Source organism: Panthera leo, chromosome B2 (genome assembly GCF_018350215.1).
Source record: "Panthera leo isolate Ple1 chromosome B2, P.leo_Ple1_pat1.1, whole genome shotgun sequence".
NCBI lineage: Eukaryota > Metazoa > Chordata > Mammalia > Carnivora > Felidae > Panthera > Panthera leo.
In genome coordinates, this window is record NC_056683.1 from 97,880,464 (window position 1) to 97,896,708 (window position 16,245).

General features: G+C 36.9%; 1 protein-coding gene across 3 annotated transcripts in view; it reads left to right on the plus strand.

The window, feature by feature from the left end:
- LOC122220247 overlaps positions 1-16,245 on the plus strand; it is a 95,999-nt gene that overhangs the window by 13,151 nt on the left and 66,603 nt on the right. For all 3 annotated transcript variants that reach the window (XM_042939508.1, XM_042939510.1, XM_042939509.1), the window contains 3 exons: positions 9,881-10,029; positions 13,070-13,142; positions 13,538-13,648. In XM_042939508.1, the coding sequence (XP_042795442.1) occupies positions 9,899-10,029; positions 13,070-13,142; positions 13,538-13,648 (315 nt within the window). In that variant the 5' untranslated portion in view covers positions 9,881-9,898. The remainder of the gene's footprint in view (positions 1-9,880; positions 10,030-13,069; positions 13,143-13,537; positions 13,649-16,245) is intronic.

Consider the following 16,245-nt stretch of genomic DNA (forward strand, 5'->3'; position numbering starts at 1 on the left):
CTTCAACACATGCTTCTTTTGGTCCTTGGTAGTTGAAAACCCGTTCACAAACAAATACTGAGGTAGTTAGTATAACTTAAAGGAAAAGAACTAACAATACAGCGGGAAAATCCCAAGTTTAAGGGGGTAGTTTGGAGAGTCGGTTTTTTTAAAAAGAAATTGCCATATCTCTGTGGACAAAATAATAGAAACTTTGGATTAATGGGATTATAATACTAATGACTAAGACAAATCATAAAAATTTGATTTTGATTGAGGAAAAAGAGAGAAGGGGTAGAACAAAATTAAATTTGCCAAGCCTTTCAGTGAGAAGTTGAGTCTGACTTTGTCAGACTCAAGGAAAAAATACAGGTAGAATTCCATACTTCAAGAATTTGTAAATACTAAGAGGATTAGGTTCATTTAATCCATATCCCTTTCATGAACCTCCTCTTCCAAACAGCCAGACACCTTGGTTTTTCCCAGACACTTGTTAGACCAGCTTTTCTCAGGATGGAAGCTGTGATTCATTAGTGGATCCTGACATTGATTAGTAGCGAATTGTGACCAGAAGTTTGTTTTTATTTTTTAAATTTTTTAAAAGTTTATTTAATTCAAGAGAGAGTGTGTGTGTGTGTGTGTGTGTGTGTGTGTGTGTGTGTGTGTGTGTGTGTGAACAGGGTAGGAGCAGTGAGAGAGGGGAGAGAGAATCCCAAGCAGGCTCTGCACCGTCAGAGCAGAGCCTGATGCAATGCTTGAACTCACGTACCATGAGATCATGACCTGAACTGAGACCAAGAGTCAGATGCTTAACCAACTGAGCAATCCAGATGCCCCCATTTTTTAATGAAATAGAGTAGAAAATATCAGAATACATTATGTGTGGTACTTCTCAAGTAACTATCGAGACTTCTACTTTAGGTAGGATTTAGTAGAAAGATGAGGCGTCCACTGAAACAGATAAATTATGAAGTTATATGTGTAAAGTCATTGGAAAGTCATGGACACAACAAAGCCTAGATGAACTAAATTTCTAGAAAAGGAAGAGCTCTCATGAGTGAGCTGACAATCCCTGGATGTTTTATTCCTTAAATAATTTACCAATTCTGGTCATATTGACTCTGTTTTTGGCACAGAGACTCTACTGGGACAAAGAGAAGCCAGGTGAGTTTTTGAAGACCTTGGGTGCAAACATACCAGATTTGAATCTAAAGAAGTTGGAAATATACCATGGATATTTGCTGAACGTTAGAGTATAAAAGAGCCTAGAGAACTGGCCCAGAAAAATCTTCAATTTTTTGGTGCTTAGGAGGTAAATTCCTTCTGGAAACAGGGACTGTGTCAAACATGACAGATCTCTCCCTCAAGTTTTCGCCAGATATTGAACTTGATGTTGTGGGGGACTAAGCTCAAAACCTTTGAAGGACAGAATGCCAGGGATGAAGAGAAAGAGAAAAGCCAGGCTATCAGTCAAAAACCTCAGGAGGCCACACTCACAAAGGAAACTGGATTGGAAGGGCAGAGTTAACTCTGTCCACAATGATTAAGAGACAAAATCCTACCAGAGACAGAAAGCTAGCATGAAATACTTGGCTAGTTCTCCCTCTCAAGACATTTGCCAGATTTTGAAGCTGCATTGAAGTAGGAGGCTAATGAGCTAAATTAAAATCTCTAAAATCATAAACACTATGATTCTCCCATAGTGTTTAAGGGGTGAAGGAGAGAGACTTGCCAAGTTGTCAATCAGAAGTCCAGGTGAGCCACACCTGAAGAAAAAGGACAAAGAGGCAAACTGAGTCTAACTAAAACCAGAATCCAGCCCCAATCTAATTCCATTCCTGATGGGATTAAGATGACTAGCCCTTCAAATTATACATCTAACAGAATAAAGGGAGAACCTTTATGGGGGGGGGGGGGAAATAACAACATTATCAGTCCCATTGGTTCTTTTATACACCAAAACATAGCATATAATAAACTATAAGACTTGAGAAGATGTGGGAAAGTATGAGTGATGAGAGAAAAAGCAGATAGTAAAAGCAGACCCATAGATGATCCAGATGTTAGAATTAGCAGACAAGGACTTTAAAATAATTACTATGTACATATGTATATACATATCATGCACATATGCACACATACACAGTAAAAGAGGAAAAGATGGGAAAATTGGATAAAGTGATGCATAATTTTGACAGATTGGAATCTATAAAAATATGCATTATAGAACTTAAAAATACAACAGCTAAAATTGAGAATTCACTGGGTAGTTTTAAGAGCTTAGACTGAGCAAAAAACAGTGAACTTTAAGACAGGAAAATAGAAAATATCTGAAAATGAGGCACAGAGACAAAAAGAATGGGATGAATTAAATGGAGTAAAAGAATATAGTGAAGTAATCAAATGTATGTTTATTTTTTTTTTTTTTCAACGTTTTTAATTTTATTTTTGGGACAGAGAGAGACAGAGCATGAACGGGGGAGGGGCAGAGAGAGAGGGAAACACAGAATCGGAAACAGGCTCCAGGCTCCGAGCCATCAGCCCAGAGCCTGACGCGGGGCTCGAACTCACGGACCGCGAGATCGTGACCTGGCTGAAGTCGGACACTTAACCGACTGCGCCACCCAGGCGCCCCTCAAATGTATGTTTAATTAGAGTCCTAGAAGGGTAAGAATGAAAGAGAATGGAGCAGAAGCAATATTTGAAGAGATAATAGTCATGAAAGTCCCCGAACTGATGACTCTTATCAGCCCAAACATTATAGCTCAGTGAACCCCAATACACAGGGAGGATATATACAAAGGAAGCCACAGTTAAAAACATTACAGCTGAAATGCTGAAAGACAAACATAAAATCTTCAAAGCAGCAAGAGAAAACAAGACACATTACTTTCTAAAAAAGGAACAATAAGACAGATGACTGATTTTCTGATTGAAATTATGGAAGCGAAAAAAGAATAGACGTTTAAAATGCTACAAAAAAAAAGTATCTGTTGTATACCTAATTAAAATATCCTTTGGAAATCATGATAAAATAAATACTTATTCAGACAAAAGCTGAGAGAATTCATCAGCAGCAGACCCACACCATAAAAAATATTAAAGGTAGTTATTTTTAGATAAAGGAAAATTAACTCAAATGGAAACGTGGGTCCTCAGGAAAAAAAGAGCAGCTGAAAAGATAAATATGTGATTAAATTTTTTAAATTGAGTTTCGAAGCAGCAAAAATAAAATGTGGAGTTTATATGCAGAAGTAAAGTAAAAAAAAAAAACAGCTGCATAAATTGTAGGAAAAAGGTAAATGGACATAAACCATTGTAAGGTTTTTATTCTTTGGACAGTGGTTAAAAAAAAATACTAGTTTAAGGTAGGCTGTAACAAGCCAAGGATACATGTTGTAATCTAAAGGAATGATTATCAAAGTATAAGTATTATCAAAGTAGCAGTATAAAGCAATATAAACATCATCTGGGAATTTTTTAGAAGTAAAAATTCCTCCCCCAGACCTACTAAATTATAAACTTCAGAGGTGGGGCCCAGAAACTGTATGTTTGAAGAGTCCTCTAGGTGTTTCTGATGTGCACTAAAGTCTCAGAACCATTGCCCTGGGTAATAACCAAAAGAAAACAAACAAGTATAATTAAAAACCTAATAGAAGAGAGAAAACAATAATAAAAAACTTGAATAATCCAAAGTAATGAAGGAAAAAAGGAATAAAGGAAGAGAGAATACATAGGACAAATAGAAAAATAAAATGAATAAAATACATAGTAAGATTGTGAACTTAAACCCAACTATAATAGTACTCACATTAAATGTAAATGAACTAAATGCTTCAATTAAAAAGATTTTCAGATTTGACTCAAGAGACAAAAAGGCACAGATAATTTGAAAGGATTAAAAAGATATACCATGTAGGGGTTCCTGGGTGGCTCAGTAAGTTAAACATTGCACTCTTAATTTTGGCTGGTGAGATCCAGCCCCACATGAGGGTCTGCACTGACAGAGTGGAGCCTGCTTGGGATTCTCTCTCTCCTCCATTCACGCTCTTTCTCAAAATAAATAAACAAATATGTGTGTGTGTGTGTGTGTGTGTGTGTGTGTGTGTGTGTGTGTGTGTATGTGTGTGTTTTATATATATATATATATATATATATATATATATATATATATATATATATGTATGTATATATAAAATATATACCATGTAAACACTATCCACCCAAAATGTTCTGTGATTGTATTACTAAGACATAAATTTGACTTTAAGGAGTATTACTAAAGGGGCACCTGGGTGGCTCAGTCAGTTGAGTGTTGGACATCAGCTCAGGTCATGATCTCATGGTTTGTGGGTTCAAGCCCCCCATTGGGCTCTGTGCTGACAGCTTAGAGATGTCAGATTCGGTGTCTGCTTCTCTCTCTGTCCCTCCCCCACTCGCACTCTGTCTCTCAAAAATGAATTAAAAAGTTAAAAATTTTACCAAAAAAATTACTAAAGATGAAGATGTCATAATGACAAAAGTTTCATTCAATAAAAAAAAAACAAACCCTTACAATCCTACTAGCAGCCAATAATAACTTCAGATACGTAAAACCAAAATATCAGAACTAAATGGAGAAATACACAAAAACCAGTCATTGCCAAAGATTTTGATGTACATATCTCAATATCTCATTAAAAGTCAGACAAAAAAATCAGTAAAGATATAAAATATAGATATAAGAGATTTAAACAACATTATGAAACAACTCAATCTGACTGATCTATGTAGAGCACCACTCCCAACAACAGAATATATATTCAAAAGTACATGACACATTTACCAAAATAGACCATATGTTAGCAGAAAGCAAGTTTAAAATATTTTCAAAAATTGAAATCATGCAGACTATGTTCTTAGGCCACAATGGAATCACATTGAAAACTGAAGCCAAAAACTGGAACCAATTCTAAATGATTCACATGTCAATGAAGAATTCTCAGTGGAAATTAGAAAATATTAAAATGAGAAATAATGAAAGCACATCTAAAATGGTGATGTCACTAAAGCAATGCTTGGAAGGAAATTTATAGTTTAAATGCATGCATTTAGGAGATAGGTTAAAAATTACTGGTCTAAAACTTTAATCTCAAGAGCTTAAATCCAAGATACTAAAAAGAATGTATAATAAATGATTAGGAATAAAAAACATGTAAATAATAATAAATGAATAATAATTCAATATAATTGGTATTATTGAATTAATTGGTATAGTAAATAAATGTAAATAATATATGAATCATAATAAATGAGCAGAAATCAGTGAAAGATAAAGCAGACATAAACAGACATTTAGAATAAAAACTTGGGGCACCTGGGTGGCTCAGTTGTTGGTTGTCCGACTTCAGCTTGGGTCATGATCTCACGGTTTGTGAGTTCAAGCCCTGCGTGGGGCACTGTGCTGACAGCTCAGAGCCTGGAGCCTGCTTCAGATTCTGTCTTCTTCTCTCTCTCTGCCCCTCCCCCGCTTGTGCTCTGTCTCTCTCTCTCTCTCAAAAACAAACAAACATTTAAAAAAGAAGAAGAAGAATAGGGAAGCCTGCATGGCTCAGTCGGTTAAGCGTCTGACTTAGGCTCAGGTAATGGTCTCGCAGCTCATTGGGGCCCCGCGTGGGGATCTGTGTTGACAGCTCAAAGCCTAGAGCCTACTTCAGATTCTGTGTCTCCCTCTCTCTCTCTGCTCCTCCTCCACTCATGCTCTGTCTCTCTCTGTCTCAAAAATAAATAAACATTAAAAAAAATTTTTTTAAAGAATTGTTAGAATAAAATAAAACTAAGTATGGCTCACTTAGTAAAATTATTAAATCTCTAATAAGACTGATCAAGATAAAATAACAAGTACAGAAATTATCAATAGTAGGAATGTAAAAGGAGACAACACTATACATCCTACAGATAATAAACTAGTAAAAAGACTCAAAGGGCATTAAGAAAGTGAAAAGACCCACAGAACAGGAGCAAATATTTGCAAATAATGTACCTGATAAAATATGTATCTAGAATATATAAAGAACTCTTGTAACTCATTAGTAAAAAAACCAAAAAGCTCAATTAGAAGAATGGCAAAGTGGGGTACCTGGGTGGTTCAGTCAGTTAAGCATCCAACTTCAGCTCAGGTGATGATCTCATGGTTTGTGGGTTCAAGCCCTGCGTTGGGTACTGTGCTGACAGCTCAGAGCCTGGAGCCTGCTTCAGATTCTGTGTGTCCCTCTCTCTCTGCCCCTCCCTCACCTGCACTCTGTCTCTCTCTTTCTCAAAAATAAAATAAATAAAAAATAAATAATAAATAAATAAAGATGTGCAAAGAATCTGAATAGTCATTTCCCCAAAGAGGATAAACAAATGACCGACAAGCACATGTAAAGATACTCAGCATCATTGACATTAGGGAAATGGGAATCAAAACCACAATGAGATACCATTTCACATCCACTAGGATGATTAAAATAAAAAAGATAATAAGTGTTAAAGATGTGTAGAAATTGGAACACTCACACATTGCTGGTGAGAATGTAAAATGGTGCAGCTGCTTTAAAAGACAGTCTGGCAAAACTTTTACATGAACGTTCATAACAACATTATTCATAATAGCCAAAAACTAGAAACAACCCCAATCTCCTTCAAATGATGAACTAATAAACAAAATGTGGTATAGCCATGCAATGGAATATTATTCAGCCATAAAAATGAATGATCTATCTGTATGTTAACTAACTGGATACATGCCAAAACAGAGATGAACCTTGAAAACATTATGTGAAATAAAAGAAGACAGTCACAAAAGACCACATATTGGATAATCCCATTTATATAAAATTGCCAGGATGGGCAAATCTATAGAGATAGACAGTAGATTAGTGGTTGCCTATTGCTAGGAGTAGGGTGACTCAGAAAAATGGAGAGAAACTGCTAATGGATATGGGGTTTCTTTGGGGGGATGAAAATGTTCTGAGATGGATTGTGGTGATGGTTATGCAATACTGTGAATACACTAAAAATCATTGAATTGTACATTATAAGTGGTTTAATTGTATGGTGTGTTAATTATATCTTTAAAAAGCTATTCAAAATATGAAAGGATATTATGAATGAACAAACTTATGCCAAAAAAATTATCTACTTAGATGAAATGTTCTTTTAAAAATTTATTAAAATAAACACAAAAAGGAATACAAAATATGAATAATCATAATCTGTTAAAGATATTGAATCTGTAGGGGTGCCTAGGTGACTCAGTTTGTTGAGCGTCCAACTTTGGCTCAGGTCATGATCTCACAGTCTGTGGGTTCGAGCCCCGTGTTGGGCTCTGTGCTGACAGCTCAGAGCCTGGAGCCTCCTTCAGATTCTGTGTCTCACTATCTCTCTGCCCCTGCCTCTCTCTCTCTCTCTCTCTCTCTCTCTCTCTCTCTAAGACAAATAAACATCAAAAAAAAAGAGAGAGATTGAATCTGTAATTTAAAAACCTCCCATAGAGAAAATTTCAGGTTGAGATGTTTCATAGGTGAATTATTCCAAACATTTAAGGAAGAAAAAATACCAATCTTACTTTGATAGATGGGCTTAATCCATTTACATTTATTATAATTATTGATATATTTGAACTTATCTCTACCATACTTTTTTTCTTTTTTCTCTCTTTTCCTGATTTCTGTTGGATTTATTAAACTCATTCCTACCTCCCACCTCTACTTGTTTGAGAGGGTCTGTGTTGCATTTTTATTCTTTTAGTAGTCAGTCACCTTGAAGTTTTTGACACAGTATTTTCCTGAAGAGTCTAGTTACTCAGTATTTCTCTTCTAAACATGCCTTCTTTAAGTCTATCAAAGCCCACCTTAACCACCCATTGAACACCCACAAACACTGCTCAAGCTAATCTTACTATCTTTGTCTGAGAGCTTAGATTTTACCACTTTTTAAAAAATTTTTATTTATTTTTGAGAGAGAGACACACACACAGAGTGTGAGCAGGGGAGGGACAGAGAAAGGGAGACACAGAATCAGAAGCAGGCTCCAGGTTCTGAGCTGTCATTGCAGAGCCTGATGCGGGGTTGAACTCAACAAACCACAAGATCGTGACCTGAGCCAAAGTCGGATACTTAACTGAGCCACCCAGGTGCCCCTAGATTTTACCATTTTTAAGCAGGTTTTTTATTTGTTACAATCAATAATTAATTAAATTTACTTATTTTTTAAAAAGCTTTTGAATAATTTTGAGACTCTCTTTGTGGGAACTTTAAAAGAGGGCCCAGTGCCTGCCTGATACAGAACAGGTAGGTACTCACTAATGGGATCCACCCTATCCCGTCTTCCAATACACAGAGCTGTTTGTCTCTTTGGCACTAGATGTGTGCGCTCAACAGGCATGGATTCCTCTGGGTTGGATCCATCTCATGGATAGTTGTCAAAGACTGACCTCTCCTGATGTTAATTTTGTGAATACTTTACTTCACTGTGCAGTGAGCTAAACGATGCAGGATTAAATGTTCTCATTTCTGAGCTGCGAAGTGTTGAAACTGATCAGGAAATGAAGGCAGAATGTCCATCCTTTGGAAGAAGAATCAGCCAGCCCGTGTTGCTGCCACTCTTGGCTGCTGATTGGAATGCAGCTGTTAAGGCAGCTGTTTCACTGTTTGCCCAACTTGAAAGGACACTTCCAAGTGGCAAATATTTTTCATAACAACATTTTATTTTTGCTAGGAACAGCAATGCATTTTTTTGAGCTCCAGCAGTGTGCCAAACATGACAGATTTATTACAGCAGGTTCACAACCTAGACTGAGCATGCATGCTCATTTCCATTCCTAATATTTATAAAAAGAATAAATAAGCCCCAAAGGAAGCCTCTACAGAAAACATCTCTACAGCTTAATTATTTGTTGGAATGACAGCAGATTAACTTGTGAAAATGAAATATCTCTGAAAGAAAAAATGAAAATCTAGAAATGTCAAAGCAAAAAAGGGAAGGGTTAAATATTTTAAACCTCTCTAATGTGACCCAAGAATTATTTTATCCCACATATCCAGGACAGTAGCAGCAGTAGCACAGGAAACACATCATCTTCTGAATCCCCTACAAATCGTGGGTTCCATTCTGGGTCATGCAGTTAATTTGTGTTGTAATTAGAATTACTGACTAAGTTCTTAGTAAATAACTGTGTTGTATTTGACAGGCTGTGAACTGGATGGGGTAGGACTGAAGCATTATCAACTATTTTATTTAATGGTAAAAGCAGTATGCCAAATATAAGCATTCAGAGCTAAGAAAGCACATTTAAATGCATAAGTATGACTTTCTTGCAAATCCCAAAGTGCAAAGATCATGATCATATTAGGTTGCTTTCCATCCTCAGTATGTTCTCCCTAGTCAGAAGTCCATGGCTTCAAAAAAGGCTTATGGAGAAATGCTCTAGGCATGTAGAGGGATCCCATACCCACCTATTGTTTGTTCCAGTTGAAGTGATACTATAAGTCAACCTTAACCACATTAACCACCGTTAATAACATTTAGTGTGTAATTCCCACAAGCCTTTATGAAGACTGCAGAGGTTGGGCCAGAGGGAGGCATTCTTGTTTTAATAAACCACCATCATCAGAGCTCGAGTAGGGATGTTTCTGAAGGTGAACTGGGCTGAACATAGTCAATGGAGGTTCTGATTTCTGTTTTCTCTACTATTTACTAAATGGTAATTAAGTCATAAATGACAACAGTCTAGTCAGCCTGTTTCCTCAAATTGCAAAAGCATACATTATCACAAAGTTGGCATGACTTCTTGAAGAAAGAGGGACAAAGTTTCATACACTGGATAAAGGTTACCAAGGGAGTCAGTCAGCCACAGAAACTTTGTACTCTTGTTTTTCAGGATACGGTAAAACAGTAAATGCAAATCATGGATGAAATTTATAAGATCGCTTCCACAGAAAGGATCCAGCAGTTAGAAAAAGAATTGGCTTTGCAACTGACTGCACTAAAGTCTGAGATAGAAGAACAGGAGACTCATCAAGCTTACAGGTAAATAGTAGTAGTGAGAAGGCATGGTCTTCAGGGGCTTCAGCTCCCACTTTCACCCCAGAATCTCTATCAGCTCCCTCTTATTGTTTATATAGACAATTGGCATTATCTCAAGCTCAGATTTTACGGCTGGCCATGAGTTTTTCCTGTATTCTAGTATTGCTAAGACATTTAGAGGCAATATCCTACCAAGGAAAATAGAAAAGTGCTCACAAATACCATTGTTTTAAATTTCCAGATGCTATGGGGCGCCTGGGTGGCTCAGTTGGTTGAGCGTCCGACTTCAGCTCAGGTCATGATCTCATGCTCCGTGAGTTCAAGCCCCGTGTCAGGCTCTGTGCTGACAGCTCAGAGCCTGGAGCCCGCTTCAGATTCTGTGTCTCCCCCTCTCTCTGCCCCTCCCCTGCTCATGCTCTGTCTCTATCTCAAAAATTAAAAAAATAAAAAAACAAAAATTTAAAGTTCCAGATGCTATTATACAAATCATGCTAAGTGCAAAGAGGTCTCATTTTTTCCAAAAATGTTTTAATTGAATTTGACCTTGATTTTGATGAGGCATATAAAAACTGAAATAATGCTAGATATTCGGTAATGAATTCTGCAAATGGTATTTTATTAGGAGCTTTTCTATAGGTAAATGCATCCAATGATAGCAATCTCTTTTGAAGAAACAAGGTAAAAAGATCAGCCCCTAAGTGGCAAGTCTCATGGGCTCAGGATCTTCAAATCCCTCTCTTTCTATTATTGCTACAATTGGTCAAGAGGAACAATATGAGGCCCCTGTTAGGTTGAATAGCCAAGTAAACACAATGTGGATGGTGAGGGTTAGGGAAAGAAGATCAGGGGAAGAAGCAGTAAATACATGCATTACTACCTCATTCCAAAGATGATTCTGAAGAACTAGTATTTAGTGTGTTTTATAATTAGTATTTGAAGCCACTGGTTGTAGGAAGCAGATTGTATGATGAAGCGAAAAGGTAATGGAACCACGCAAGTCATTATTTCTCTCAACTTTGGTTTCTTTCTGTGAAGAATGAGGTTACAAATATGTACCTTGCCTATATTATAAGGATCAAGTGAGGTAATGCATGTTAAAGCACTTTGAAAACTAGAAGACACTGTACAAAGATCAAGTGTCAATATTGTTACAGCTTCAGTGTCTCAGGGTCAAACAAGTGTCTCCTCTTTGTACATTGTGTTAGAAAGTCTTCCTGAAGTCTCTTTTATTTTTTAGAATAGAGTGATGGGAAATCTCTGGACACTTGTATTTCTCTACTCCCCCCAAAGCACTTATCACTGCACCTGGAAGAATCTACTTATTAATTCGATCAATACTAAGCACCTTCTATTTGCCAGGTGTTGTGCTAGGTTCTGGAGTCCAAGGAAAATGGAAAATGTACACTTCAAATAATCACTTTAGTATTCTCATTACCCACTAGATTCAAAAATGTATTAAGAACTGTAGTATAGTGGTGCCTTGGTAATTTTTCTTTTTTTTTTTTTTCTGGTTATCTATTATCAGTTTACCCCCAAACCCAGGTCTTTGTAGTGGTTAAATGTCTCATAAGTGCTTGGCTGAGTGAGTAGGTGAATGACTGTATGCTCTATAAACAATATTAGATTGAACACATGGGTGGATTTTTATGGGTTCAGGTACACACCACTCTTTTAAGTCATTCATAGACACTTGGAGATGAACTGAGATGAAAAACATGATTTGAATAAGAGAAGGTTTAGGCAGCTAAGCCCAGGACACTGCTCAATCTTCCAGCATGCCAAAAAAATCAGAAGACAAGAGGGAAGGAAAGGGATGGGTTTCTTCTGTTTCCCTGACTGCCTGTTCCCTTTCTAGTTGGTAACTGGTTCTCCACCTCCATGAGGTTGCAGCCAGGATTCAGGCACCCAGTAATCACAGAAACTACAGCTTTGATTTATTAGTGCTTTTACTCTTAAGGCTTTTTCAGAGCTTGCCTCATTTTTTTCATCAAAGCCAAGATATGAGGAGATAGGGAGGCATTATCTCCAACTTCAGTTGGGAATTCAACACAAATGGCTCAGTGAGTTGCTTAGACTCATGTAGCTGAGGGACCTCCTGTCTGGTCTTTTCACAGGACCACTGCCTAAAGTGGGGGTAGAGGGACTGCTGACAAGTATACAAACTAACAGTCTATTTTCATCTTTCCTTAAAACCTACCCATGGGGACTAATAGGGTCATATGAACAACATTAACCTGAATTTCATTGCCTACAATCCCTCTCAAATCTCTAGGTGGTTTCTCACATGTGTTTCACAGCTACCTGCTGTGGCTTCCTTGCCAATGTCTGCAAAGTTTTATCTTGAGAAAGTGATGTCTATACCAGGGTTGCTGTACTCTGATGTTCCCAAAGCTGCCAAGCCTTGGAGTGTATCTTACCCCCAATGGGGAGAGCTCCCTTCTTCCTTTCACAGGGTCCCCCTTCATTACTGGGCCCCACGGCTGTGCTACTTGTGCCTTCTCATATCAGAGCCCATGGTGCAAACAACTCCTTCATGACTAGGTTCAGACAGTACAACTCAGTTAAAATAATTTTCAAAGTATTTCATGTTTAATAAATTAGCAAGAACACAACAATAAAAACATCTTGTTTAAACTGATACTAGTTTTGTGTAGGGTGAAAGAGATGTCTGATAAGCATAGTACTCGTTAGAGATGAGGTTACTGGAGGAAATATGTGTGTGGGGGGGAATCTTAATCATTGTGCTTCTTCCGGTACTCTGGAATTGAAAATAGAGAGGTAAATCAAGGAGAGTAGGAAAACCATGTTAGAGTGAAGGAAAGGAAAATTGGCCCATGGAAAGGCTTAGCAAACATGAGTTAGACACAAGAGAGATTCAGACTAAGACAGAAGCACATGGTCTTTACATGCTCTCAATAATCCAGTATAATATGACATAGTTATTTAGAAATGAGCAGTTCTGAAGAGTAATCAGGGCCTATCTATAATTTGGTTTATTACAGTTTCTATAATTACAGCTTCTATTGCATAAATCTTTCTGCAGCTCTATTCGAATGCCCAAGGACATTTCTTACTTTCGAAGAGAAAGGGAATTGGCTCTAAAGAAAACTTTACAGGTGAGTAGGAGAGTGTAATTGTAATACACAATTGTATTGTAATACAACAATACACTGGATTTTGCTAACTTTTTGAAACATTTAGCAAGAAAACTTTATTTTCAGCAAACGCCAGCTGATGTTATTGACAGTGTTATGAGAGCAAAACAGCCCAATGCTCACTGCTAGATCAGAGTAGGCCACTACTTCTTTGGAGATACCTATTTTTTGTGATGTTTTGAAATTTTACAGTTTCTTGATTTGTGCTATTACAATTCATTATTTGGAAATCGAGGTATAACAGTATAACATGTTGTGTAAAAACTATCAGAAATTGAATATCATTTGCTGTCGTAAACAATGGTAATTTTTCTTCCTTATTTCTTTGTTTGCCTGTTCTGCTGCCTGGGGTTCAGGTGGCTGAGTCAAAGCCCCTTGTTGTTCAAGCAGATGTCATGCAGAGGGAGCTAGAGAGCTGCCTAAGAAGAGAGTACACTCCTGAAAATTTACCTTTGCTTCTGTTGCAGGTAAGAGTCATGCTGCAATTTGAAAAACAGATCTGGAAATTAATAGAAATTTAGTTATACTCACTAAACTATTGACTAAGTTTCTATCAATTAGTCCCTGTGCTGGTATTATGAAGCAATACAATACTAAGAAAGTCTCAGCCCTCAAAAAGCTGTTGACTTAGCTAGGGAATATATTTCTGAAAATGTATTTTAAGAAAATAACTCAAAATATGGTAGAAAACATTTTCCATAAAGATTATTATTGCAACATTACAATAAAAGTGAAAAAATCAGAATTGCCTAAATATCAAACAATAGGAGAGTTAAGAAAAATAGCATAATACTGGATAGAATATTGTTCTACCATTAAACATTTTTTAGCATAAGAAACTATTCTGTTATTATGTAATATTTGTTGACAAAAACTAAAGTGTGTGTGTGTCATAATAACGGTCATATAATATATAGAAAAAACACTTGAAGGACATAGACCAAAATGTTAGCAATCACTATCTTTGGATGGCAGAACAATGAATCTCTTCTTTTTACTTTTATATATTTTCTAAATTTCTTATAATAAGCATGTATTGCTTTGGTTTTTAAAACTCTTTGTTCTTTACTCTTATGTTATGAGTTATATTCTCACTCTGCATGCAAATTAGTTCATTAGCAACTAGCAATTAATGAATAAATTAATCACAAAGAAATAAAAGATGTTGAGATTCTATTTGCCACCTAAACTTTTGTCATTACCGTCATCTAAGATTCACTTTCCTATCATTCTGGCACTCTTCATTCTTTTGTGTATATCTGTGATTGTCAGCGGAGAGAAGGGGAGACTGGAGATGGTGGACATGTGGCAGCGTCTAGAGACATTTTGTCATAATTTGGGAGAGGAATGGATTCCTACTGGCATCTAGTGGGTAGAGGCCAGGGATGCTGCTACATATTTTACTATGCACAGAATAGCCACACCACAAAGAATTATCCAGTCCCAAATGTCAATAGTGCTGGGTTTAAGAAACCTTGGTGTAGCCTAAGCTTCCATATGATATAATTTATCTTCTGCCTAGAGAACAGACTTTAGGGGCGCCTGGGTGGCTCAGTCAGTTAAGCTTCTGACTTCAGCTCAGGTCATGATCTCACAGTTTGTGGGTTCAAACCCCATGTTGGGTTCTGTACTGACAGCTCAGAGTCTGGAGCCTGCTTTGGATTCTGTGTCTTTCTCTGTCCCTCCCCTGCTTGTGTTTGCTTTCTCTCAAAAATAAATAAACTTAAAAAAAAAAAAAAAGAACAGACTTTAACATGTCTTGTACTGCCGATCGGCCATGAATAATGTCTTTGCTTTTTTTTTGCAAAAAGTCTTCATTTTGCCTTCATTTTAGAAGGGTATTTTTGTTGAATGTAAAATTCTAGGTTGATAGTTTTTCTCCTTTGTCACTTTAAAGATGTTGCTCCACTGTCTTCTGGCATAGATAGTTTTCATTTCCTAACACAATGTGTCCTTTTGTTCTGTGGGTGCTTTTAAGATTTTCTCTTAGGGGTGTCTAGGTGGCACAGTACATTGGGCATCCAACTTCGGCTCAGGTCATGATCTTGCTGTTCTCAAGTTCAAACCCTTCATCGGGCTCTGTGCTGACAGCTCAGAGCCTGGAACCTGTTTCAGATTCTGTGTCTCCCTTTCTCTCTCTGTCCCTTCCCTGCTTGTGCTTGCTCTCTCTCTCAAAAATGAACATTAAAAAAATTTTTAATTAAAAAAAAAAGATTTTCTCTAATGGTTTTAAGCTATTTGACTATGGTATTCCTTGATGAGTTTTTCCTTATGTTTCTCTTGCTAGGAGTTAGTTGACCTACTTGGATTGTGATTTTTATCATTTTCATCAGTTTTTGAAAGTTTTCAAATATTATTTCTTTAAATATATTTTCCATCTCCTTCCTTCCTGCTGGGACTCTGATTAGACATTTGTTCAATCACTTTGTATCATTCTGTAAGTCAACGAAGCTCTGTTAATTTATCCTGTCTTTTTTTTCCCTCAGTGCTTCATTTTGTATAGTTTCTATTGCTATATCTTCAAGTTCACTAATCTTTTCTTCTGCACTAAGCTGCTGTTAATCATATCCAATGAATTTTTCATTTCATATATTGTAGTTTTCTTATGTACTTCTATTTGATTTTTTTGGTATTTTTCATTTCTCTCCTTATTATGTTCACATTTTCCTTTTAATCATTTTTATAAAAAAATGATTATTTATATTTGAAAGAGAGAGATAGAATGTGAGCAGGGGAGGGGCAGAGAGAGACGGAGACACAGAATCCAAAGCAGGCTCCAGGCTCTGAGCTGTCAGCATAGAGCCCGACACGGTGCTTGAACCCATGAACCATGAGATCGTGACCTGAGCCACAGTTGGATGCTTAACTGACTGAGCCACCCAGGTGCCCCTTCCTTTCAGTCCTTGAACATGCTGTGCATATTAGTATATTAGCTCTTTTAAAGTTCTTATTCGCTAATTTCATCACTGGTGCCATTTCTGGGTCTGATTCTCTTCATTAATTTTTCTCCTGCTTTTGGGTCACATTTTCCTGCTTCTTTGCATGTCTAGTAATTTTTTTTGAC